Here is a 24,382-nt window from a genome sequence, read left to right on the forward strand (position 1 = left end):
GTGTACCATACCTTACCACACCACGCGCTCCGTCTCTCTCATCGCAGGCAACGCGAAGACTGTTCGCAACGACAACTCCAGCCGCTTCGGCAAGTTCATCCAGGTGTGCTTCGACGGCCGCTTCCAGATCAAGGGCTGCATGATCCAGGACTACCTGCTCGAGCAGTCGCGCATCACATTCCAGTCGAGCGGCGAGCGAAACTACCACATCTTTTACCAGCTGGTGGCGGCTGCCCAGCGCAGTGCCGAGCTGCGTGACCAGTTTGCCATCGGCCCCGTGGAGGGCTACACCTACCTCAGCCAGAGCGGCTGCCTGTCCATCGACGGCATTGACGATGCGCTCATGTTCGACGCCCTGCGGCTCGCCATCTCCGTGCTCAACATTCCTCAGGTGCTCCCCCCTCCCTTCCTTCTGTATATATCTCCACTGGTCAAATGTTACATTTTAGGAGAATCCCCCAAGGTGGAGTAGATTTCTGATGTAATTACTCATTGGCATCCACCCAAGCGCAGCCACCATATATCTCCACTGTACGCTAACCTTAGTTGCCGAATTGTAATCCCTGTCTTAAGTCGTGTGCTTCTTTGTGGCTCAGCGTGCGTTGTACGGTAGCCGTTTTACTTGTCTCGACACTTGCTTTTTTTTTCTGCTACACTGCTGCATGATTTATTCAGGCTGAGAATTTGCATGAATATCGCGTTTTCAGTCCTGATTCTTAAAGCAATGCACTGCGCCTCACCAGCCGCACTGGTTTTGTTTGCGGTAAAAATGGAAAAAAAATGAACCAGCTCTGTCTGCGAGCATGGCAACAGCAGATCAGCAAAGCACAGTTATGCTTAAAAGTCGCGCTGTTTGCTTTTCACCAAGCGGATAACTCTAGCGACTGCACTTAGCTGTCGCTGCTAAGCCTAATCATTGGACTCAGCAGTAGGCCTTGCCGAATTCTAGAAGCTGGTGTCAAGTAAGCGGGTTGCTTAATGCAGGCGCTCCTTCGACGAGACGCCGGTTAGATTGAACGGTTGTCTGCCGTGTGCACGACGCTGCTGCGAGCTCAGGTAGATTCTCTGGTAGAAAAAACTAAGACGACGGTTACGCCACGTTCACGTGATGCCACGTGGCCAGTGGCGTGCGGGTGATGTCACGGTCACGTGACATGTTACACCAACGTCAGACGCCGCCCAAGCCGTGAACAGGCACTTAACAGCTGCGCTGTAAAAACCGGAGAACATGCTTGTAGGACAAGCCTGAAAGGCCACAGCATGCAGTTCAGTACTGAAAAGTGTACTGATTGTGATTTTGTTCTTTTTTTATTTTTCACAGGAAATGGTGGATGGCATCTTCAGCGTGCTGAGCGCCATCCTGTGGCTGGGAAACCTGCAGTTCGCCGACTCCGAGGAAGAACGGAGTTCTCTCACACCTGGAGACGAAGAGATCCTGATGACAGTTGCCACCCTTCTGGGGTTCCAGCCCGAGGAACTGACCTATGTTGCATTGCACCGGCAGATTATTGTCCGGGGAAACGTCACCGAGATACCGCTCAAGTACCATGAGGTGTGTGGCACGGTAGCACTAGGTGTGTCGTATGGGGCAGCGCTTGAAGCCTGAATCTCCATCCTGAAAAAGAAGGAAAAAGCTATCCTGAAAGTAAAATTGCGGCAGGAGTTAAGCTTAGAGACAAGTTTGTATATATCAGAGAAAAACTGTTATTTCAGTCTATTAGTCTGGCGGAAAATAACCATGTCCAACATCTTGGACAAAAATTCTGGAGATCAAAAAATTGTAAGTTACTGTTATGGAAATATTGAAGGTAATAGTTCTTTCTTTTAGTTTTTCAGTCGCTTGCATCGAGCAGTTAAGACTGCCAGAGAAAACGAGTAGAAATGCTTTTAACGATAGCAATAACGTTAATAGCAAAAAAAAAATGCTAGCTTGTCGACGGGATATCTGCAGATATTATATTGATTGTTATGGTGAAATATTACGACATATGAAAAACTGCGTTCATAAACTCTTTCCTGTTCAAAAATGCATTTGTCCAGAACTATTGGGCGTGAATAAATAACCTGTGGTTAGGACGTAAATGCTTTGCAGATGAGGAGCGTGAGTTGGGACGAAAGTATAAATTTTGTAGAAAGAGTGAGAACGAATGGAATGCAAAGGCTGGTCGAGGTTGAGGCTGAATTAGAGTAGATGAAAAGGATTTTGGAGTTATTCTGAGTGCGTTGGGCATTGCATGAGCTAATGCTGGTGATGTTTTCAGCGGCAGTCACAATCTTCAGGAAGAATGAGATGATGACGGCTTGTTTAAGCACTTGTGGTTTTCACTGCTATATGCCAGGCGTAGGCGACTGGAGACTGCTTCTACAAGATACGTTAGTCATTTGGAAAGTTTGGAAGTTAACTTTTTATCGGTGAAGGTCACAGCAGCAGATGCCTTGAAACTTTTTTGCTACTAAAGTTGCATGCCGGGCTATTTCCTTTTAGTGGCAAGTATTTGTGTCGCCTTTAGAAAAAGGGTATTGATCGTTGAACCAAAAGTCGTGCCTTGTATTATTTTACAGGCACAACAAAACCGCCACGCCATGGCCAAGGCTCTTTACTCAAGGACGTTTGCCTGGATCGTAAATTACATTAACATGTGTACGAGTCCCGGAAAAGACAGCAACAGGTTCCTCGGTGTCCTCGACATCTTTGGTTTCGAAAACTTTGGGGTAAGCTTGAAAATTTTAATTTTTTCCTGACAGGAGCACCATCAAGCAGACTATTACTCGGTTTTGCAATGCTTGCATCTGTGTTGTGAAACTTGTTCGATTTGCATAAGAACATTTCATGTGTGCAGATTTCTTAAAATGGACAGTGCGCAGGAAAAATTTCCCACAGTTTTCTTTTATTCGCAAATTCATCTCTTGGCAAGATGAATTTGGTACAGGTTTCATGAATTCGTTCAACATTTTGTCAAAAGTGGTATTTCACGTTGTGGTTCAGCATAAAACCACTTGGTCCAGGCACGGCGTCTTTACACATTTACTTAAAACCAAACCGAAACCATGTGACCTCTACCTTGCTTTTCCTGCTTTGTGTGCTATTTTCACATCCGAAAAGTTTTGTGACCCGGGAAAAACAACCCTCTGGTAAGAAGTTAGAATGTTCTGGAACAATTTTGGTATAGTTGGTAATGGTCCGATTTCTTCCTCCCTGTTCTTGCAACTTTTCAGGTGAACAGCTTCGAGCAGCTCTGCATCAACTACACTAATGAAAAGCTCCACAAGTTCTTCAATCATTACGTTTTCGCCTTGGAGCAGGAAATGGCAAGTGTAGACTGATGTATCGTTGTTCACATCGGCGCCCTGTCACGAAAGCTTACCAATCACACCTTTGTTTCCTTTGCTTCCAGTACCGGCAAGAGGACATTCAGTATTCCCATATCCACTTCACCGACAACACTGCCTGTCTAGAACTCATAGAAAAGGTGATTTCAATTGCTCTCTTTCTCAATATCTGGCACAATTTTGTGCCCGTTAAAACAGCTTCGTTTCTTCAGTAGTTTTCACGGCAGATCTTGCGCAGTGTGACCTCGCTGGTGTCGCTCATTATATCTTTGAGAACATCTACATTTCAGTAAAAGCTTCGCCTGATTTATATAAGTTTTCACTCACAAATCTGATATACTCCTTCTATCTTTTCTTTGCAGCCTCCAAAATGCATTCTGAAGCTCCTGGTGGAGGAATGTCGCATGCCAAAGGTAATGCTCGCTTTGCTGTCGTCTAGATGTGTGCGACTTTTTTGCTAATGATATCCATTGGTGAAATTTCAGCTAGCATGTACTGTAGTGTGACTGGTAGACTGAAGAGTTTAGTTAATATATCTTACACGCTGATGGCCGAATCCCTCCTTGTTATTTTCAGTAAACTTACTTATAATACCTTAAGTTTAATGACTGGGTATGTCACAGTGCATCTTCGAGACCTTTTAAAATGAATCTGTGAAAACTTTTCCAGTTAAAAAACTATAAGAATAATTTCAAAAGGGAAACCAGCCTTCCAACTAATTTTGGCCATAAGGATACCTACCGAACATATTGTACTCCTGAAAAAGTGAATTCCGTAAATGAACACTGGGATGTCCTGGTTCGAAAATCGAACTCGGGACCACCACCAGGCCATGCTGGTAAAAAGTGAGTCAACCAGTGTGGCAAGCGGCCAGCATTGCTACTTCAGGAGGACGAGGAGGAAGAGGAGAAACGGGGAGGTTAACCGGTAGATGAAACCAGTTCGCTACCCTGCACTTGGCGAAAGGGATGAAGGGATATAAAGGTGAGGGAGAAAATGGAGTGATAAGGAAAAGCAGAAGCAAAAAGGCTGTGCCAAATTCACAGCCTGTCCTGCAGGCCAAATTGATCTGTAACCAGAAGCATGAAAAAAAATTGCAGTCGAACCTCGTTATAACAAAACTGTTTATACCGAAATAATGGATATAACGAAAAAATGACGATTCCCCTTGGAAGATCGGTCAACACGGGCTATAACGAAGCTACGGCTATAACGAAGTAATCGCCTTGCCCCTTCAACTTCGTTATAAGGAAGTTCAGCTGTACATCCCCGGCACTAGCTAGCTGCTGCATTCAGACTGGCTCCTGTGAAATGAAAATTGGTTTTTGGGGAAAGGAAATGGCGCAGTACCTGTCTCATATCCCGGCGGACACCCGAACCACGCCATAAGGGAGGGGATAAAGGAGGGACTAAAAGAAGAAAGGAAGAGGTGCTGTAGTTCCGGAATAATTTCGACCACCTGGGGATCTTTAACGTGCACTGACATCGCACAGCGCACGGGCGCCTTAGCGTTTCGCTTCCATCGAAACGCGGCCGCCGTGCTCGGGTTCAAACCCGGGTACTCCGGCTCAGTAGCCGAGCGCCCGAACCACTCACATTCTGATCTTGGAGCACCATCTCTTTCGTCCAGGGCACGGACATCAGCTTCGTGAGCAAGCTGCACCAGGAGCTGGAGAGCCACGCGTACTACGTCCGCGGCGACGACCGGCGCCGCTGGGAGCAGGAGTTCGGCATCCGCCACTACGCGGGCACCGTCGTCTACACCACGCAGGGCTTCCTGGAGAAGAACAAGGACGCCCAGCAGGACCAGCTGTTCGAGCTCATGCGCAAGTCCACCAACGCCTTTGTCAAGGACCTCGTCAAGTTCCAGGTGTGCATGCGCGTCCTGGGGGGTCTGTCTTCTGGACTGCACACTGGAAGTGTTGCAGTCACTATCATATGGCTAATACCTACTCAGGCTTGGTCACCATTACTGCACTTCAATTGTTTATCACTTTTGGCATCGATTTGTATCTAGCCAATAAGGTTGAGTTATGTCTAAATTGACAGCTATTTCTTTGTTGAAGGATATTAATAAGAACTTTTAGTAAAGAAGACGGTCAAACTGTCTGGGGGCATCCTGCTACAAAAATGATAGGCTTTTAACGATCCCCAGTGCCGCCGGGTACCCACCGGTTTTTAATGGGTACAAGATTTCCCCCGGCCTGGTGCTCGGCTCTTCTGGGTGAGATGCTTGGGAAAAGGGTCTTGACCAGAGTTAATCTGATGGATCAGCGATAAGTTCCGCCGTCAACAGCGTTAAATCCGCCTCGTGCGGTAGAAGCCCATTTGTGGCCTCGTAGTAGACATGCGAAAGCATGTGTTTAGTTTGGTTGGCTGAACAACTGGTTGGAACTAATTGGAAGTTGATGAAGACGACGATGTGCAATGCACAGTGCGAGAATGTGTTTAGGAGGCATGATCGGCTGCGGCGATAGCATAGTGCTCTTGTGCAATGGCCAGCGAAGCAGATCTGTTTGCGCCGCCGAGGGTTCGAAACGCAGTTGTGGCAATAAATATCGTATTTCTGCATGGGCTGTTACTACGCTAGGTTTGGCCAAGGTCACCCTCTAGGTCACCCTCCCAGTGGCTACAGCTGGTGCGACTCTCCTCCGAATTTACCCGAGCTTCCTCCCATTAGCTGCAGCTTGCGCAACGCTGCCCTGAACTAACCCGAGCTTCACACAAAATTCTTGATTAGGACCGTATTAAGTAGTGCTTTCACTTTAAAATTGTGTAATGTAGTGGCATTAGGGCAGAAGGGCCTTTAGAAAATAATGGCGAAACAACACGATAGTCCAACGTGTTAGGCGTCGTTAACGGGCGCTCATTTTCTTCAAGGACCTTCTGGAAGTGACGTTGACGCGGCTGGCGGCCGGAGGCACCACGATGACCAAGACGATGAACAAGAGCAAGCCGACCGTGGCTGATGCCTTTCGCTACCAGCTGACGGCGCTCGTTGAACTTCTGCACTCGACTGTCCCTTGGTACGTTTCGGGCTAACCCTTTTTCATTAGTCCCGCTTGTACTCCACGCCTTTTATTTTTTATGGGAAGGGGGGTAAATTTTAATGTATCAGCTAGGAGGCATATTCATAATATATGTGGAATTGAAAGGTGAAGGGAAAATTAATCATGAAGTGCAATAAGATGAATAGCTAGCGGTTTTTGTAAGTGTGTATAAATCAGAGAAATAGCGTGGATCTTGCAGTCACGTAAGTGTTTGCGATGCCACATAACAAACGACTTTTACCTCGTCATGATTCAAAGTAGATAGACACCTGTTAACTCTGAAGAAATTAAAATTAAGTTATAATGCAAATGAATTAAGCTCACTCCCCAAATCGTGGCCACATTCGGATAGAGGAGATTAGAAACGTTTTTGCGAGTTAAATTATCGTATTTAAATCGTACTGAAAATGTGCGCACCCATTGCTTTATAGTCTCGATAAGAAGCAAACCAACAAATCTGCGGTGCGAGTACTGGGTGAGCATTCATCATGCCGTCTAAATATGCTTACTATAAAGCATATGCCTATTAGATAGCGATTCTATTGTAGTTAATTTGTTGTCAGAACCCTTGGAATAGCGTTCACGTTACTCACTGTGTGAATGCTAAACATTCGTTGGCCTCATGTTGCAGGTACGTACGGTGTATCAAGCCAAACACTCAAAAAACAGCAAATAACTACGACGACGAGCAAGTTTTGACCCAACTTCGGTACCTGGGCATGCTGGACATCATTCGCATCAGACAACAGGTAACAGCGCAGCGCTCAGCGCACACACCTTGATTACTCAGTATTCCTCAGTACTGCATGCTAAACACTATTTCTCAGAATCAGCAAAACTGATTATTGATTGCTCTGTGCCCACAGAGAACTATACCGAATAATGAATGCCCAGTATTCAGCACTATAGAATATTCTTCTGCAATGCAGACATGTACGCGTCTGTCTTCATCGGTCAGTGTTTTTCAGCTTTAGTCTGGGAAGGTGTGAAACTTGAGTATCTATATATGTCAAGTAACCAGAACAAATACGGGTTGAAATACGGGTGTCCTCTTCGCTTATTACGCGTGCAGTTGCAGTTGTCTTCCCGTAACCCGACAATAGGGGCTTGCACAAGCCTCCGGTGGATTGAATTTTTAGCTTTATTTTTGTTGCCCTTAAAGGCTCTGGCTAACTCACCGCTTTCTGGTGCCTATTGTAAGTTCTGTATTTAACAGTACATTGGCCGATTTTCGAGGTCCTCTCAGCGCCGAATTTTCGACAGTGAAAAGGGTGCTCTCTTTCTCATGCGATTTCTTTATTTCTACATTCCTTTATTAATGTTGACAGCAGCAAATTTGATTGTCTATTATACTTCAAATGGCATGTGTGTGAAGCTGCGCTCTGAACTGTTGTTCTGCCCAGGGTTACCCCATTCACAGCACAATAGATGACTTCCTGCGGAGGTACCGGTGCCTGGTCCGGCACATGGGCCCACTTCCACCTGATCCACTCAAGGCCTGTCGATTCATCCTCGAGAAATTGAACATGCCCAAGATGGAGTGGCAGATTGGAAAGACCAAGGTATGAGACCCCGGTGAAAGCTACCTTTGTCACGCATGCGGATGACAGCAGCAACGCTGCGTCACAGGGTGGTGGAACTTGGGACGCGCTCAGGAACTCCTGCTGACTGTGTTCTTCACAACAGGTTTTTCTGAGGACCTCCGTATTTGACCCGCTCGAAGACTCCAGGCGAAAGCTGCTCCGCGAAATGGCCACCATCGTGCAAAAGACCTGGCGCGGCTGGAGGCTACGGAGAGGTAATAGTAATAGTTTATTTCTTAAAAAACACCACATACTCAGAATAGTCATTCAGTGTATGGCTGCTGTCGGGAAGTCAAAAGAGATTTGACGAATAACCTAACTTCTAACTCCAGAAGAAGTGAACAGAGCTCTTGAGATAGGCAAGGCGCTCTGTCCTGTGCACGATCTCTGTTTCCTTGTTGAGGTGGTGTTGTGTACACCAACCGTGTCAGAAGCAACAATATTGCTCAGTTCATAAGCCAACGATTTAGGCAAGATTGTTATTGCTCATACAGAGCATTCATGGTGATTCAGGAAGAATAGCGAGTCTACTGAGCTCTTAATATTAACACTGTGACTTATTCCCGCTGGCTACGGTTACGTCCACATAGGAGAGTTCGTCGCTTATGCGAAGAGGAACACTCTAAACAAGGCTGACTTTGATTAAACAATAATCACATTGTTTATTGTTTTGAAGAAAGAATATTTTATTGGAATGAATAATTAGTTATTAGCATCTACATGAGAGATACGCTATACTGCTAGAAAAGAAAGCTTAATATTTCTCGCATCTTCGCAGTTAAAATTCGTCCTGATCAGTGGCTCTAAACCAGAACCATTATTTGCTGCCGTGACAGCTTCTAAACGCTAATACATTTTCCGGCAGTGCCTTACGTTGCTTTGGAGATAAAAGCGCTAAGCTGTGGGACAACACAGAACGAAGTAGACAGGGCACACCGTTTCTTGCATTACTTGAAGCTAGGTTTCAGGCTGAACCATATTCGCAAATGCTGGGCGAAGTAAGACTCATGCGCATGTAGCAGTGGTACGTTTTTCTTTTTCCAGCTTTCACAGTGCTGCACTCTAGGAACTAAACACAGTATACGAGCGTTGTGTATACGTAAAATCCTGGAAAGATATGTTTCGGCATTTAGAATCTGGTGTGTCTTCTACACTGTATGCTCATAAAATGAAGCCGGAGAAGCTTTTGTTTTTTTTTAGCAACTATCCGCCCGGTAGAGTAGACAATGTGTGCTTTCCATGATGCAAGACAATGCGGCTATTTCCGTGCTCTTTAGCCCGTTATATTTGGGGGCATAGGCCAAGAGCCTTAATTTCTTGCTCTTTTAAAGTCCCGCTATAGCATTTGTCTCTACACTATATATATTCGAATGTAGCGGAGTTCATATGGGAAAGCCGGGATATAATTGTCTATGGCCGTTGACGGCGATCAAAGCAACGTAAGCAGGCACCATGATGGAGCCACATGGCCTCAGAGTTACCAAGAAGCAGGGCACATTTAAAGGGGCAGTTTGTGAAGAATGTCTACCGAAACAGGAAAGCCAAATCACAATGCTCAAAAACGTTTGGGGTTTTTAGGAGAGCCTGTTGTTTTTCTTCTTTGTGTCCCAGAATTCCTTCAACAAAGAGCAGCCGCCATACGCATACAGCAGCATTTCCGCGGTCATCGCCAGATGATCCACTTCCTACAGATGAGGCGGGCCGCCATCACCATACAGGTTTGTGTATTCCATGATGTCACTTTGGTCCTTGCTCTCTGAGAACGGGAAAAGAAAAAAAAACAAAGTAGCTTCCAAGCAGATCTGAAGTGAAATTGTAGCCAACTGTGAAACCTGTGGAACATCACTGCTCAGACGGCACGATTATACCTTGTTTCAGGCTTTGTTTCACTTAATTTTATACCAATTGCTTCATTTTCGGAACTTTTGTTTCTAAGTGTGCCAGCTGCCGTCCGCGCTCACGCTGCCTTCACATATGTGACGCAGACAGGTGTGTGAGGAAGATTATGTCCAGGTGTCATTTCGAAAAGTTTTTCATCTGATTGCATGGAATGACATGAAGTGTCGTCTTGAAAAAAAGAAGCGTACGTGTTATTCAACTGACACTGAGTCAGGCGCGTAGCCAGGAATCTTTTTTGGGAGAGGCCCAAGGTAGTTCCCAGTCAAAAAACACAACAGATTTTCTGTAATGTTTTTAACGAAGAACTTGTAGTAATAAAAATTTTTGTAGTGACAACAGATTTCTGTGTAGTTACTAAAGAAAAGTACAACCCTACTGCACACTATAGCAAAAGTACTACAGAAAAACTACAGTATACTACAGAAAAATACTACAAAGTAACAAAAAAATTTGTCGTTATGACAAAAGTACGAAACATTTTGTCGTATTTTTGACACGATTCTGCAGTTTTTTTTCGACTGGGTTTCTTGTGCCCTGGGGGTGGGGTGAAGGGAGAAGGGGTGGTGGGCAATACATGCCCAACAAGAGCACTGCTGACGGAATTAAGCAGGGGGATGAGTTTTGCCCCCTCGACCCCCCTCTCTGGAAACGTGCCAAGCAGCACAAGTGTTGTTTTGTGTTAATTTTTGCGTTGCCGTGAGTATTTTTTTTTTGGCAGTCCTGTCTTGTCTCACTTTTGACTCAAGTGCACTACATGTATGCTTTCTCCCATTACAATTTCCCACCTGTTTGGTCTCACAAGGCCATAGTATGTTCTAGAAAAAATAAAGGAAACAATATTATTAAAACAATTAAGCAAACTAAAATCCTATGCCATAAATGGTTTTAAACCTCACTATTATGAACAGCACTCTGCGGCAGTCTACTCCACTCTGGCACAGTATTCGGAAAGGGGAATATTTAATTTCATGTATTTTACGTTTTACTTTATTAGGTGAAACAGTAAATTTACGTGGAACTTGGGTTACGTACGTGCAAAACGAGCTGTGTTGATGCCTTTAAACTCTGGAATAGCCTGACGCTTGACGCACACGAGCACTGTCATGTTGAGAAGGCAACGAAACCGATTAGGAACAAATACATTTGAAGTCATCGCTGGTGAGATTGATGTAGAAGGTTGTCCACTTCAATGATGAATAGATGTGTGGCATATTGTGGTTACTTGAGGAATAACGAGCGGATGCAGACAGCGCGTGAAGCCTCCGTGGTTTTCGCGTTTAATTCTTGCACATGTGCCATGATGTTATCTTACGACTCTGTGCTAGTGAGTTGGTGTGTCATTAGAAAGGAAGCAAAAAAATTAAAATAAATAAAAAACAATGCTTTCACATTTAAAGTACGTAAGTACGGAGTCTTAAATGCCCGCCGTAATTTTTAGTGCTAGAATTATAACCAGCCATAGAGTTCTATTTATGTCTCGTCTGTCATGCGACTGGCCTGTACACTAATGACTTGTAAAAGTAAAATGTTGAGAGGTATAAATTTAAGACTTCAGTGCTACTGACGCAGTGATGAGATTAGGAATAGGGTAGTCGCAGCTGGCCTAAGTAGGGTTAGTGGGACACCTCTGTGAAGTTCAATTCCAAAATGTCCAGTTGTCTAGAATGCCCACTGCAATGCAAATGCAGTGGACGTACTAGGCAGATGATAGTGGTTATAATTCTCAAATAATTAACTTGCTTCCAGCGCTTTGGTGTGGGTGTAGGTTGGGAACTGTCGCGCAAATTCGCAGCGCAAATGGTGGCAGTGACCACGAGTGAGCATAAGACGTCGTAAAAGGTCTATGCTGCTTGTCCTGACACCTGGTGGATTGCCATGCAAGCGTATCTACATGTGCGTGCAGGCCTACGTGCGGGGCATGTTCGCGCGGGAGGTGGCCGCAGCGCTGCGCGAGATGCGGCGCGTCGAGGCCGAGATACGGCGGCGCGAGGAACAGGAGCTCGAGAGACGCCGCATCGAGGCCGAGCGCGCCGAAGCGCAGCTCGCCGAGGATGAGGCCCAGCTGGCCTCTGCCGAGGACATGATGCGGTGAGTGTCTGTGCATGTCCATTGCGAACAGCATGAGTGTGAATTGGGTGATCAAGAGGGCAGTAGTATACTCCCCTGTGCCCTGCTAACAACTTTACACCCATATGGGTGCTTTGGGGTGGCAGAGTACTCCTCCGTGCACTGTGAATAAGTTTTACACCTTTACAGCATTTTGAGATGTGAACATTTGCTTTTCTTCACAAAGTAGTGGCTTTGAGCAGTAAAACACCTGTGTAAGGGCGTTTAGGCTATCCTAACACCCTTCTCTGCGTCAGTGCAACTTATTTTACTGGGTTGTATGATTACTGTTATTTTTCGCCTTTTTTTCCAGCCAAATAAAAGCTGACTTATTGATTGTAATCTATCCGTGCATTAAATAAAATGGCCTTGCACTGTCATAACCTTGAAAAGCCCGCCTGTGCTGACTGCGTAAATTACATTCACTTATGAGACCTTTTTCATAAACTGCCGTAGTCTCCTTTGCGTTCTCTACATTGGCAGTGATGTACAGTTCTAAGAGACCAAATGAATTAAAGAAAAGTGTTTGGTCGACCCGATAACCAAGTGACTAAAAGAAGTTTTTCATACGAAAGCGTACCCCTTGTGCAGACAGCAGACGAGGAAACAGCGATATCCGATGCAATTTTAGTTCCTTGTCAGCTTGACATTCTTGTCGTCTAGCCGTAGGAGGAGGAACCAAATGGAGCAACTACTAGTACAACACAGTTGTTTCCTTTATTGCTGCTCATTGCGCTGCTTCCATGCATCAGGCCTAGTGTCATTATTTTGCAAAACAAAGCAAAAAGAAGTAAGGCGGTGGTTATCATGGTGGCATACCAAACAGTTTGGGGATTTTTGAGGACATTCGTAGCATCTTTCAGGCACTTGCTGTTTAGTGAAGTCCCTCAGTTTTTTGCCTTTTATTACAGTATTAGTACAGAGATTACTCTCTTCTCAACCAAAAAGTGGTGTATTTTTATGAGCATATACACGGCTGTGAAACCTTTTTCAGACAGTTCCAAAAGGGTGTTACTTCTATGAGTGTAAAACGGAGCGTTTGAAAAAGATCCTTATCTTTGGATGAACCGAATTTTCACTCTGTTTAAACACGAATTGTGCTTTCAAAAGGGCGCACACTGTAAGCTGCACACTTTGTACATATGCGGTGAGAACACTACTGTCCTGACGAGCTTCTTTTTTTACCATTTGCCCAGTGTTCAAACGAGGCAGGAATATGGGTAAGTGGGCAGGATACGCTCGGAAGCATGAGCCCGCATGTGTAGTGTAATAGTAGCCCATGCCCACACCACGTTTTGCTTGGCACGCCTACGTGTATCGTCTACACGTTCCCAACTGTCGCTTGCGTAGATGTTGCGTAGATGTCAATACCTTGAAGCACCTGTTCACCTGTGTTGTCCATGCCCTTTCCATATGCCATGCCTTCCTTGCGAGTTCATTCACATGTTTTGCTTTGCACTCAGCTCCCTTGTTTTTCTTGCCATCCCAGTTGGGAAAAAAATAGACAGAAACATGTCACAAATATGACAAACGGTTTTGTCCTAACGAGATTTTCTGTAGTAGTGTAATTTTTATGTATTACTTTTGTGCAATCTGTAGTTCTGTAGTAGTTTTCTACAGTAACTACAGAAAATTTCTGTAGTTACAAGTTCATGGTCAAAAATACTACAGAAAAGCTGTCGTGACGACAGAAAATTTTCTGTTCTGTTTTTTGACTGGGATGTGCCTGTCTCCAAATGGAGGGCCGAAAATGCGGGCTCGTCTGTTTCTCAAGGAATTACTTATGTAAGGTGTTAAAGTGCGTTCAGCGACAAACAACTCACACTGGAGCGTAACCCTATCTACCAAAACATCGCTATTCTGGCACTGAGCTGCAGAACCGGTGGACTTACGGTGTCTGTAGTGTCTGTGCATCAACATATTGCTTACATTTTCTTTACACATTGGCACTATAGATTACTTGAACTGTGGAAAAGGAGCTCTCTGTTTAAAATTTTGGTTCTTTTTGGAGGAGCATACCATTATAAATATCGTGTATAGACTTTCTATAGACTTTTTATAGACTCTATTGCCTTCTTATAAATGTTTCCTTCTTTTAAAAGTGTGTGGCTAGGTTGTCGAGAGCATCACATTTGCATTCTGGTAGCTGGGTTTGAATTCCGGTGCTAATACTATCATTTTCCAACCGGAACCTCGGCTGAATGTTCTGGAAAGGAGCCACAGGATCTATCAGACCAGAAATTTTCTGAGCAGTACTCGGCCGGAGCTTTTCCGGAGCCTTTGTGGTTAAATGCTCCTCTGTAAGTCTGCACACTGTGTTCATATTGCCACAGAATTGGCAATGCTTTCTAATGAATTGCCATGCTTCATTTTCATTGGTCAGAAGGTAATCACATGGTTTCGAAGGGGTGACGTCATTGAGCTTTAAGCTAACAGACCAGTACCACCACCACAAATACAGCTACGCCAACGGCGGAAAATTTGTAGACCCTGGAAACTTCAACTGCAACGACAATCCCTGTAAAGATTCGGCCACATTTATCAAATGTAGCAGCACTTACATGGAAACTCCAGCCTGTTCCTGCCCAGCTTGTTAAGCTGTTCTTATGGTGTCACAGTGGGCTGTGATGTTTTCACAGCCAAGCATCACAGTAGCAGTTGTACAGCCTGTGAAGGGTCAAGTAGGGTGAAGCTGCGTATGAGTGAAGGAGTAGAATCGCGTTTGTTTGCAACAGCGCACAAACATAGCTACATGTCTCAACGTCACAGTTTGCCGTACACATTTCAACAGTAGTTCCGTACGTTGTAAGGATAGTTCACGCTTGTCACAACGCAAAATATCTTGACCGACAGTGGTGCTCGCCTGTATGTATTATCATATACCTCCATCACATATTCTGCAACCGGAGTACAAGCGGAGCCCGTAATTCTCTCAGCACATCCATCTTGCATCTTTCACTTCTGTCACTAGAAACAAGACGCAAGTAGTTCAGCATGTTCTGTACCTCGCTGTGTGGTACGCTCCTTAGACACATATATCTTTGCTCTGTTACGTGTCTTACAGTCGAACCTCGTTATGATGAAACCTTTTATAACGAAATAATGAACATAACGAATCAGTGACGATTCTCCTTAGAAGCTCAGTCAATACGGGCTATAATGAAGCAGTCGCCGGGCCCCTTCAGCTTCATTATAATGAGGTTCAACTGTATTCCCATTCTTCGCACCCGCGGTGTTTTGTTCCACTCACGTCGTTCTTCCCTTCGTCAGCCACAGCTATTAGCCTGAGAGTCGTCCTGATCAATAAGCATACTTCTTTGGTCGGTACAACGGGAGTGTGTGTGGTGTGCCACGTCACGCAGTGCTGCTCAGGAGGAGCTGGCTGCCATCTCCAACCTGGTGGAGAAGAATATGCTGCGGCGTGGCGCTGCCGATCCCTCGCACCCGCAGCAGGCGCAGCAGCAGCAGACCGAGTGCCTGGACCTGGATGAGATGTTCTCGTTCCTCAGCGAGGTGCACGACCCGCATGCGCAGGCGCAGGAGTACATCAGCGGCATCTCGCAGGAGGTCGACAGCATACTCCAGGAAGCCGAGGCACACGAGGTGGGTTCTCGCCACCCAAAATGGGCATGCAGACCCGTCCCCTGGACGTGTATTATGTGTGGCAGTTCTCTTCGACTTGATGCACTTGTCCTGGACCACGTACTATGAGTAGTGGCTCTCTTTACCTTTGTGCCTGTCGTGGACGGATCATGCACTAGTCGAAGCGGCCCTCTGTGCCTTTGTGTGCCTAAGCTGGACCGCCTTGTATGCATGGTGGTCTTCTTTGCCTTGATATGGCTGATAAGGACCGTGAGGACCGCGTGCTGTGCGCGGTGGTCCTCTTCAGTTAGATGTGCATGAGCTGGACTGTGTACTATGCGTTGTGGTGCTCTTAGTCTTAAATGTACTTTATTTGGACCACATACATTATGCACTATGGTCGTTTTCACCCTGATATGCCTGACATGGACCACGTACTAGTTCAGATTGTACTGACCACCTTCGTCACAGTATTTTCATCCGAAAAGCTGCCATTGTTTGACCCCATGCAATGTAGCGCATCGGGAGTGGGCATCAGGAAAGGCCCTCGAAGCCTCATTCAATTGTGGATATGATAGCTTCTTTCCTCTCTCTGCATGCACGTACCTTGCTAACAATGCGCATTGATGCGCACCCTTCATCCCATTGCATACCCATCCTTGGATATTGCAGGCTTGCTCGCTGGCGTCCACCGACCTGTCGGCTTCGACGGGCGACTTGCAGAACCAGGGTGATGTGGCAGTGACGCCCAGTCCCATCGTGTCACCCTCGCCTCCACCCCCGCCGTCGCCTAGCTTCATCCAAGAACACAGACCACCCAGTCTTCCTCAGTCGCCGACCGTACCCAGGGAGCTCAACGGCCCGACGACGCTCCCTCCAGAGGTTAGCGACAGTACGCAAGTTACAACTGGACTGGTATAGTTTCAATGTAAACAGTCTGCCTGGGCAGGATTTGGCAATCTCGTACAGAACTAGAAGCGACACATGAACATTGAGGTGCCAGGTTAGGGAAGAGCCATCTAGTAACATGCTGTCCAGTTTTATAATTTGTTTCATGCAGCCTTCGTTGAACAACATTCCCACAAATATTGGTGGTGCACACTGTTATAGGATTGAACTCCGTCCAAATACTGCATTCTAGTTACAAATAATTGCAAGTGTAAACGCAAAGAACTCGTTTTTTTTCCACCAGGGCACAAAAATCTGGTGCCGAACTCTCGACTGCCTCAAGTTCTTATGACCTCATTCTTCTTACCTCATGAGCATAGCTAGCCGAGGGTCTCAAATGCTTGGCATCTCATTTGCTATGGAGGGGTGGACTGTTTAGCTGTAACCTTGTCTCGCTCTCTTTCTGATCTCCAGGAGCCTCCTGTCCGGCTAAGACATCTGAATAATGACAGGAGACGATTGACAAACAACCACGTAGACTCTGGTGATGCTGACAGAGAGCTTAGGTGAGTTTGGTTCATTTAACAATTTCTTCTGTGACTGTATAATTAATCGCCTTAGCTGCTTGAATGCGGCCTTCAAAGAACTTGCGGCCTTGGCCGTCAGTACACAATAATGGCAGCCAGAAATCAGCTCCATACACTCGCGAACATGATGCCGAGACATGATGTGCCACATTCTTGTGATTAATTTCTTTGCCTAGAAATTAGCACGAAAGTAACCGCAGTCATATATCCAGCGCTTATATGCGAAATTGTGCACTATACTGCTGCATCGTATTGGTCACACCACCTAGATACATATGTGCTCCATCGTAAAATACACATATAATTTTCCTTGTGCTCACAGGCGTCGCCAGCGTGTGGAGAAGCAGCTCATCGCCATGGAGGAGCCGGAACACGGCGACGAGGAACACCACGACATGATCGAGTTCGCCGAGAAACACTTCAATGCCCACATGCGCGACTTCGGCGGAGGACCGGTGATCCGCACACTCTCGCGCCGGCGCAAGTCCTCCGGCGAGCTCCTGCCCAAGTACGAGATGGTCACTTACAGCCGCAACAGTGGGATCCCCACATCTCACTTGCACCTGTACGAACCCGAGAACGTGGCCATCGCCTGCTCTATATTCAAGGTGAGACACTATGTATGTCCCATTGTCCGAGCCTATGTAATCTGGTTTCTCATTCGATGTTTCATTATTGCATTGTACAGAAGCCCTGGTAATTGATTTGAAATCTTACTACAATACGCTCCGTCGAGCAGCCCCTAATCCTAGGTGCCACTCACTCTTTAGAGCGTTAGCTCTTAGGTCGTCCCTCAGTTTCGTGCCATAGGCATTGGCGCCATCCACAGCACAGACCTTGGCGGCGCGCCAAGATGCTACGCAGCAATAACGACACTACATTTTTATGTTTTGATGGGAGGGCCGGCAGCGGCTCACTTGGCAAACTTCACAGGCAGAACTGGTAATTGGCCCAATATTGGAAATGTATTGGCAGAGGCCGGCCCCACAAAAGACCACAGTGAAACCATCCATTTCCAATATTGGGCCGATTACTTGTGTTGCTTGGATTGGAAGTGTGCCCATGCGCTGCTGCTCATACCTGCACCAGTGTATGTTTGGAACACCAGCGAGTCGGGTCTGGAAGGTGCATGTGCACAAGACAACATGTGTTAGAGTACATGCGCTCGAGAGAGAGAATTTTATTTGCTCAAATCAAATGTCGTTGCCAACGTCATTAGTGGTCGGGTCCCTGGTCCAGGACTCCAGTGTCCTTTGCGGCCAGCTTGCACGGTAAATTGGGCGTAGCTGGACAGTGCAGACTTTCACTAGTCTGAAGGGGCGTTCGACCATCACACACTTCAGCTAACGCTCAAAATGTCGCGTTGCACACTCGTAACCATCCTGTGAGTTTTTTCTTATTCAAGTAAAAACTTTTTTTCTGCCTGAATTGTCTTTCTTGGCCTCGGTAAAGCCAATGTGTTTTTGCTGCATTGAATATTATTACTATTGACATTACTGTTGTCGGCCAACTTCCAAACGCAAAGTTTTGATCACGTTAGCAATTCTTTGATGCTTAGTTGTCTTTCTTCCATTTCCCCTCCAGGATCTGTGCAAGTACCTCCGTGCTGATGGGAAACCCGAGGGCGATGTGCACATCATCCAGAGCATCATCGGCTACGGCATCGAGCGTGAAGAGCTTCGCGATGAGATCCTCGTGCAGCTTGTGCGCCAGTCGACCAATAACCCGAGCCACGAAGCGACTGTTCGAGCTTGGTTGCTCATCGCGCTCTGCGTGGTCTCCTTCAGGCCGTCCAAGGCATTCTCAAAGGTCGCCGACTCTGCTGTTATAGTTTATCACTCTCGTATATACATTGAGGAACGTGCATCACAGTGTGACCATGAAGCGCTCTGGGCAGACCAATGCCTGAATCGCCCAGAAAGGCCAATCCTGGCAATACACTTTAAACTGTCTTGGGGCATTTTGTCATCAATGCAAGAGTGACTTCAGATTTTGGAAGTGTACAAGAGGAGCAGAAAATTTTATGGTTTTAAACGCTGTCCTAGTAAAACTGGCATGTTCATGCTGTAAAATATACTACAATGTCTTTGTAAGCTAGATATGCGCCGATAATTGTTACGGTGCCTTTGCTGGCCGAACAGAGTGACCCCTGTGCTGTCCAAATATAAGGCTGTCTCTGGTGCATCTTTGTTTTTATTCTTTTCACAAACCTGAATAACAATTCATTTATGAGTTAAACTTGTCAGGCACTCCCTATCTGAGGCCTGTTTTCTGTACCACATGAAAGTTCATTACACGCAAGCCATTTTTTATTATATCGAAAAAATCGTCATAGAAGAATGAGGGCAAGATATCTGGCCACCAGAAATCAATGCAAGCAGGCACAAGAAATATTTATTTTGAGTCTCAGGAGTGCAAGAAGGTGTTGTGCTATTGACATCTCCTCGAAGTGCATCATCTTGGTGTTCTGCCTTCATTTTTACAGTATCTGTATTCCTACCTGAAGAAAAGCGTTATGGAGGATTCTGAGATAGCTGCCTATGCGCAGTACTGCCTCGAAAACTTGAGCACAGCGAACGCGACCAATCGGAAGATGCCGCCGTCAACGCTGGAGATAAACGTAAGAAATGCTTCATCTGCCTTTCATAAACTCGTGCATGTAGCATACGGCAAGACGTTTTGCTGTATCTTTAGGAGCAGACCTTTTGGATGAGAACATTTTTGAGCGCGGCATCACTTGAAGGGTGCTTAACGGAGGTCCATTTCGACCCTTTCATTTGTCCGATCGTAAAACTCCGCGACAGATGGCACCACAGGCACTGTCATTAGGTGCTAAAAATAGCTTGGCAGGTTTGTTTGCTTTACGAAAACGCCTGTTTGCTTCAGTTGTTCTTTTTCTCTTCTTTCTTTCGCTCTCTCCATCATCCCTTGCCTCCTGGCATGGCTCAGTTGTCTGCAGTGAGTGAGATGGTTATATAACGCCTTTCATTTTCTCTTAACTGCCCAACAGCCCACCGCTCTGTGTCATCAGCATAAGCACTGCGTTACTGATGCTGTTTTAAAAGAAAAGGAATACTGCCGCTAAGAATACACGCAAAGTTAGGGTACCTATTCATGCATTACAAATATATGTTGGGCGCAGCATTACTGACATTGCGCGCGTGAGTGGTAAGAGAGTATATTGGATATACAGTGCGCTTTGTAGTGGCAAGCTTTCTGTCGGCCATTTTGTCCTTCGCATAGTTCCGCAGAGTTTCTGTGGAGCACAGTTTCATGGTGTATGGAAAACTCCCGTACACTAGCGAGAGTTAGGTGTATGGAATCATGAACAATATTCTTCAATTCTGGGGATTGCATGCGTCTGCTGGTGTAACGTAAAATATATTTGCTAAGATAACACATCGGCGCAAGCAAGTACCACCTGATGGCGTAGGCCACCATATAGCTGTCAGCTGTGGAATGCCTTATATTCAGCCCGGGTTCATCTCGGCACGTTCATTAATTTTTAATTTTTATTTGTCCAGGCTGTTCGTCTGCGAGAGAATCTGGTGTGCCGCTTCTACTTCATGGATGGCCGCACGAAAGCCATCGACATTCACCCTTCGATTACGGCCGAGGACGCCATAAAGACGCTGGCTACGAAGATCGGGCTGCGCTCCTTGGAGGGTTGGGCGCTGTATGAGGTTCGTGTGCACATTCTTCAGGGGCCGCTATGTTTATGACTGTACTGTAGGATTGACCCATGTGCTATGCTTGCTGGTGGTATCTGAAACTGCAACGGACTTGCTTGAATGCTGCCCCCTTTGCTAACCAGATTGTGTTGTCGTACTACTGTTACTGTGGAAGGCTTCATTGCTAGGTACCCATAGCCAAGTTTTTTGTTGGAAGAGTTGCCATATGGCTAGTAATATTGCCATATTGGCAAGTCAAATTTCCATTGCTAATTTGGCAGAAAAACACTTTGCACCTGCAACAGACCAGCTGCTCCTATTTTCAGCATCGCTTAATTGTGAGCAACAAAAACTCCACAGGGTGGAGTAACACTCCATGTGTGACTAAAGGGATGCAGTAAAATTTGCAGCACGGAGCCACGGCATTTATAGTTCCAGCCCCCAGCCTCATCGTTTTGGCAAGATTAGAAAATAAATTTGTTTCCTTTTGTAGGGGTGTGCGAATGGTGCTTTTTTCGAGATCAAATCCAATACAAAAAGTGTTGCTGTGCTGGCGAATCGAATAGTGACAGAACTCAATCGAATATGGTTCGATTATCTGTACGAATATTCGATACTTGTGCAAATATGTGGTTGCTGTCTTTGACCCTGTTTTGTATTGTGCATATATGTTTGAAATTATGTAGTGCAACCTTTTTACATTCACCATAAAATGACAAGCTTTGTCTGATTGCTTTGTTTCAGTGCACACCTGACCACGAACATGTCATCAAAGGATTTGAATACCTAGCTGATATCATCTATCAATGGGAAACGTAAGTGGCACAGTCCTTGTAATTTGTATCACTTTGTTTTTCTGATGTTTTTTTGTAAAAGGGTAGTTCCTTACTTTGAGTTCGAACGCAAGCAGAAATTTCGTTGTATCCGGAAATCCCGTTGGTGTTTCACTAAGACGGAACATGTCGACTGTTGTAGTGTAATACTACTCTAGTTATACAGTAGCGAACATTTCAGCACTGCATCACGCCGTGCAGGTGCCGGCGCACGTCGGCGACGCTGACCAAGTACACGACCATCTCAAAGAAGGGCCCCACCAAGGCCCTTGGAGGCGGAGAGTGCCGCTTCGTATTCCGCAAGCGTCTCTTCAAGGCGGTGCGCGAGATCCCGCAGGATCCCGTCGAAGTGAGCCTCCTGTACGCGCAGGCGGTGCACGACGTCGTCAAGGTACACCTCCATATACACCTTAGTAGTGACATGCCCCTTATAGAATGATCTATAGACGGTCTATAGACATCTTATAGACTATTGCCTTCCTATAGATATTTGTCTATTCATAGTTTATAGACATTCTACAGCCGAAAGTCTTCTAAAAGTGTACAGCCATAAGTCTATAGACTGTCTGTAGGATTTGTATTGCCTATAGACTATTCTCTAGTATTTCTCTATAGACATTCTGCAGACTTTATAGAGAGAAGTATATGGACAGTTTATAGACTCTAAAAAATGTTTGTAAGGAGCCCCTACAAAGCCCAGCTTTCCTGGACATTACTTTTAATTGAGAGGCGATTGTGGAATATTGTAGGATATTTTTATGAACATATTGATGGGAATGGTCTAACCTTCCGATGAGTAGTGAAATCTTGCTTGTAGAATTTGTCACGCGCTCGCACAGAGTAATAATAACACTGCTATACAAAAACAATTGGTTGAGTTTTTGACAATCACTGGGAGGAATTGCCTAATTTTCCGATGTGTAGCCAAATCTTGCTTTTAAAGTTTGTCGCACCGAGCAGACAAGACAATCACTGAAAACCAATGGGGCGCATTTTAGATAATAGCAGAAAACTACAAGCATCCCGAGGGAGGATTGACTATTATGGTGCAGTCTTGTGATATGCAAAGAAATTGCATTGATAAGCAACTTCCTGTTGAACAAATGCGCGTGTCCAGAATTTCTGAGTATGCATACACCTTGGAATTTCACGGAGTACTTCCAATCTAAATGGCATCGTCGTCAGTATAGTATGTCGCGACCGGTAAGTTCCTGCCTATCAAGCTACCGTTGAAGCCTTTCATGAGATTCATTTGAAGAACTAGAAGCCTTCATGGGAGTGGTCCTTTCCCGCAGCTGTCCTTTAATTTGTCGTCTGTCGCGTCATTGCGGCCGCCTTTACAACTGGAGCAGTTTGCCCCTGCAGAGTACAGAGGACGCTACCGTTACGTATCGCGAGCACCACCTACATTCATCTGTATATAAAGACATCATGATCGGTGTAAAAAGGGATATTTTGGTGCCACGCCACTGCCCACGAACCTTGCACATCATTCTTCTCTGCGGCGCTGAAGTACCGGTGCCAGCACAGCCCCATTTCGCTTCTTATTGCCTGTAGTAGGAAGCGAGCGTTAAAAAACGGGAGTTGGCAGCAACAGCCCACGGTTCGCAGTAGGCTGTATTGCTCCGCTAAACAGCCACAACAGTTAACGAAATCAGAAATTGACTACTGCACTCTTCAAAGAAGTCAGAGGCATAACAATTATTGCGTTGTAGCGGGCAGTTTATTTACACGGCGTAATGGGAGAGAATTAATGGTGGTGGAGCAGTTCTCTGCCGCACGGCCCACGCTCGCTCTCACGGCTCTTTGCTTTCTTGTTATCTACCAGTGCCGCCTGTCTGGCTGCAGTGTTGTCTACAGCACTTATAATTTCATCCGTGATTGGCTTTTTTTGTCTAGGGAACAACAAAAGGGTTGTCAACGGAAGATTTTTTGTTGTGGGTGAACAGTATGGTGGCCACGAATTTGGGCTGAGTTGTATCCGACTGTAGCCTGGTGAAATTGGCGTTCTCGCAGCATGGTCTGTTAGCGCTGGTAGTGACTTGATGTTGTGTCCATATCCTTTCAGGCGGACAGCTTCCCTGTGGTGGAGAGAGTAGCTCTGCAGCTGGCTGGCCTTCAAGCTCAGGTCTCTGTTGGCGAGCCATCAGAAGTCGAAGAGCTTGACAGGTACTGTGTCTTTGAGCAGCAATGAATACATGTCATTCTCTCTTCTTCCTTCAAAAACAGGTGTAAAAAACAAAGGGATATCTCATTTGCAGAGCTGAGTACAGCAGAATACCGACTAATATTTCGTGAAAGCTAAAATGACATGTTTTCACACTTCTTTTTGTAACAACAGCTAAATTTTCTGCAAGTGAGTATGTACTCTTGTTCAGCTTACTTGCACCTCAAGTGCTGTATAAATATTTACTTGCACCTCAGGTACTGTGTAAATACCAATCTAGCTGTTTCTGCTTGACCTTAGTCATTCAATTTTTTATTAAGTTGCACACAGTGGGGATCATTCCAGCCTTTGCAACATTTCTTTTTTTTTTTTTCATCCATTGTCTCATTAAATCGTATTTTCTACGGGCATCTCACAAACAAAGGGAGTAAAAAAAAGTCCAAGCATTTGGACTCTCTTTTGACTCCTTTCTCCTCAAATTCTCGTCGTACTTACCCTCTACTCTAGTATGCAAAGGGGGTCAAATAAGTGAGCCTACTGCAACCTTGGCAAAAGTAGTAACACAACGTGGCAAAAATTGTCATACATGATGGAGGGCTTGGCTTTTTAAGAGCGTCAAAATTTAACAAGGTTAGGTTAGGTTAGGTTAGGTTAGGTTAGGTTAGGTTAGGTTAGGTTAGGTTAGG

General features: G+C 45.6%; 1 protein-coding gene across 1 annotated transcript in view; it reads left to right on the forward strand.

Moving 5' to 3' along the window:
- Nucleotides 1-24,382, forward strand: part of Myo81F (unconventional myosin 81F) — a 94,198-nt gene that overhangs the window by 43,201 nt on the left and 26,615 nt on the right. The window contains exons 6-28 of the mRNA XM_077637559.1: nt 48-391; nt 1,322-1,552; nt 2,563-2,712; nt 3,217-3,309; nt 3,396-3,470; nt 3,693-3,743; nt 4,961-5,200; nt 6,211-6,356; nt 7,012-7,129; nt 7,784-7,942; nt 8,067-8,178; nt 9,575-9,681; nt 11,766-11,950; nt 15,331-15,571; nt 16,223-16,432; nt 16,913-17,004; nt 17,348-17,633; nt 18,610-18,834; nt 19,511-19,645; nt 20,550-20,708; nt 21,441-21,511; nt 21,731-21,920; nt 23,598-23,698. Of these exons, the coding sequence (XP_077493685.1) occupies nt 48-391; nt 1,322-1,552; nt 2,563-2,712; nt 3,217-3,309; nt 3,396-3,470; nt 3,693-3,743; nt 4,961-5,200; nt 6,211-6,356; nt 7,012-7,129; nt 7,784-7,942; nt 8,067-8,178; nt 9,575-9,681; nt 11,766-11,950; nt 15,331-15,571; nt 16,223-16,432; nt 16,913-17,004; nt 17,348-17,633; nt 18,610-18,834; nt 19,511-19,645; nt 20,550-20,708; nt 21,441-21,511; nt 21,731-21,920; nt 23,598-23,698 (3,721 nt within the window). The remainder of the gene's footprint in view (nt 1-47; nt 392-1,321; nt 1,553-2,562; nt 2,713-3,216; nt 3,310-3,395; nt 3,471-3,692; nt 3,744-4,960; nt 5,201-6,210; nt 6,357-7,011; nt 7,130-7,783; nt 7,943-8,066; nt 8,179-9,574; nt 9,682-11,765; nt 11,951-15,330; nt 15,572-16,222; nt 16,433-16,912; nt 17,005-17,347; nt 17,634-18,609; nt 18,835-19,510; nt 19,646-20,549; nt 20,709-21,440; nt 21,512-21,730; nt 21,921-23,597; nt 23,699-24,382) is intronic.

This window comes from Amblyomma americanum, chromosome 9, assembly GCF_052857255.1.
Source record: "Amblyomma americanum isolate KBUSLIRL-KWMA chromosome 9, ASM5285725v1, whole genome shotgun sequence".
NCBI classification, from domain to species: domain Eukaryota; kingdom Metazoa; phylum Arthropoda; class Arachnida; order Ixodida; family Ixodidae; genus Amblyomma; species Amblyomma americanum.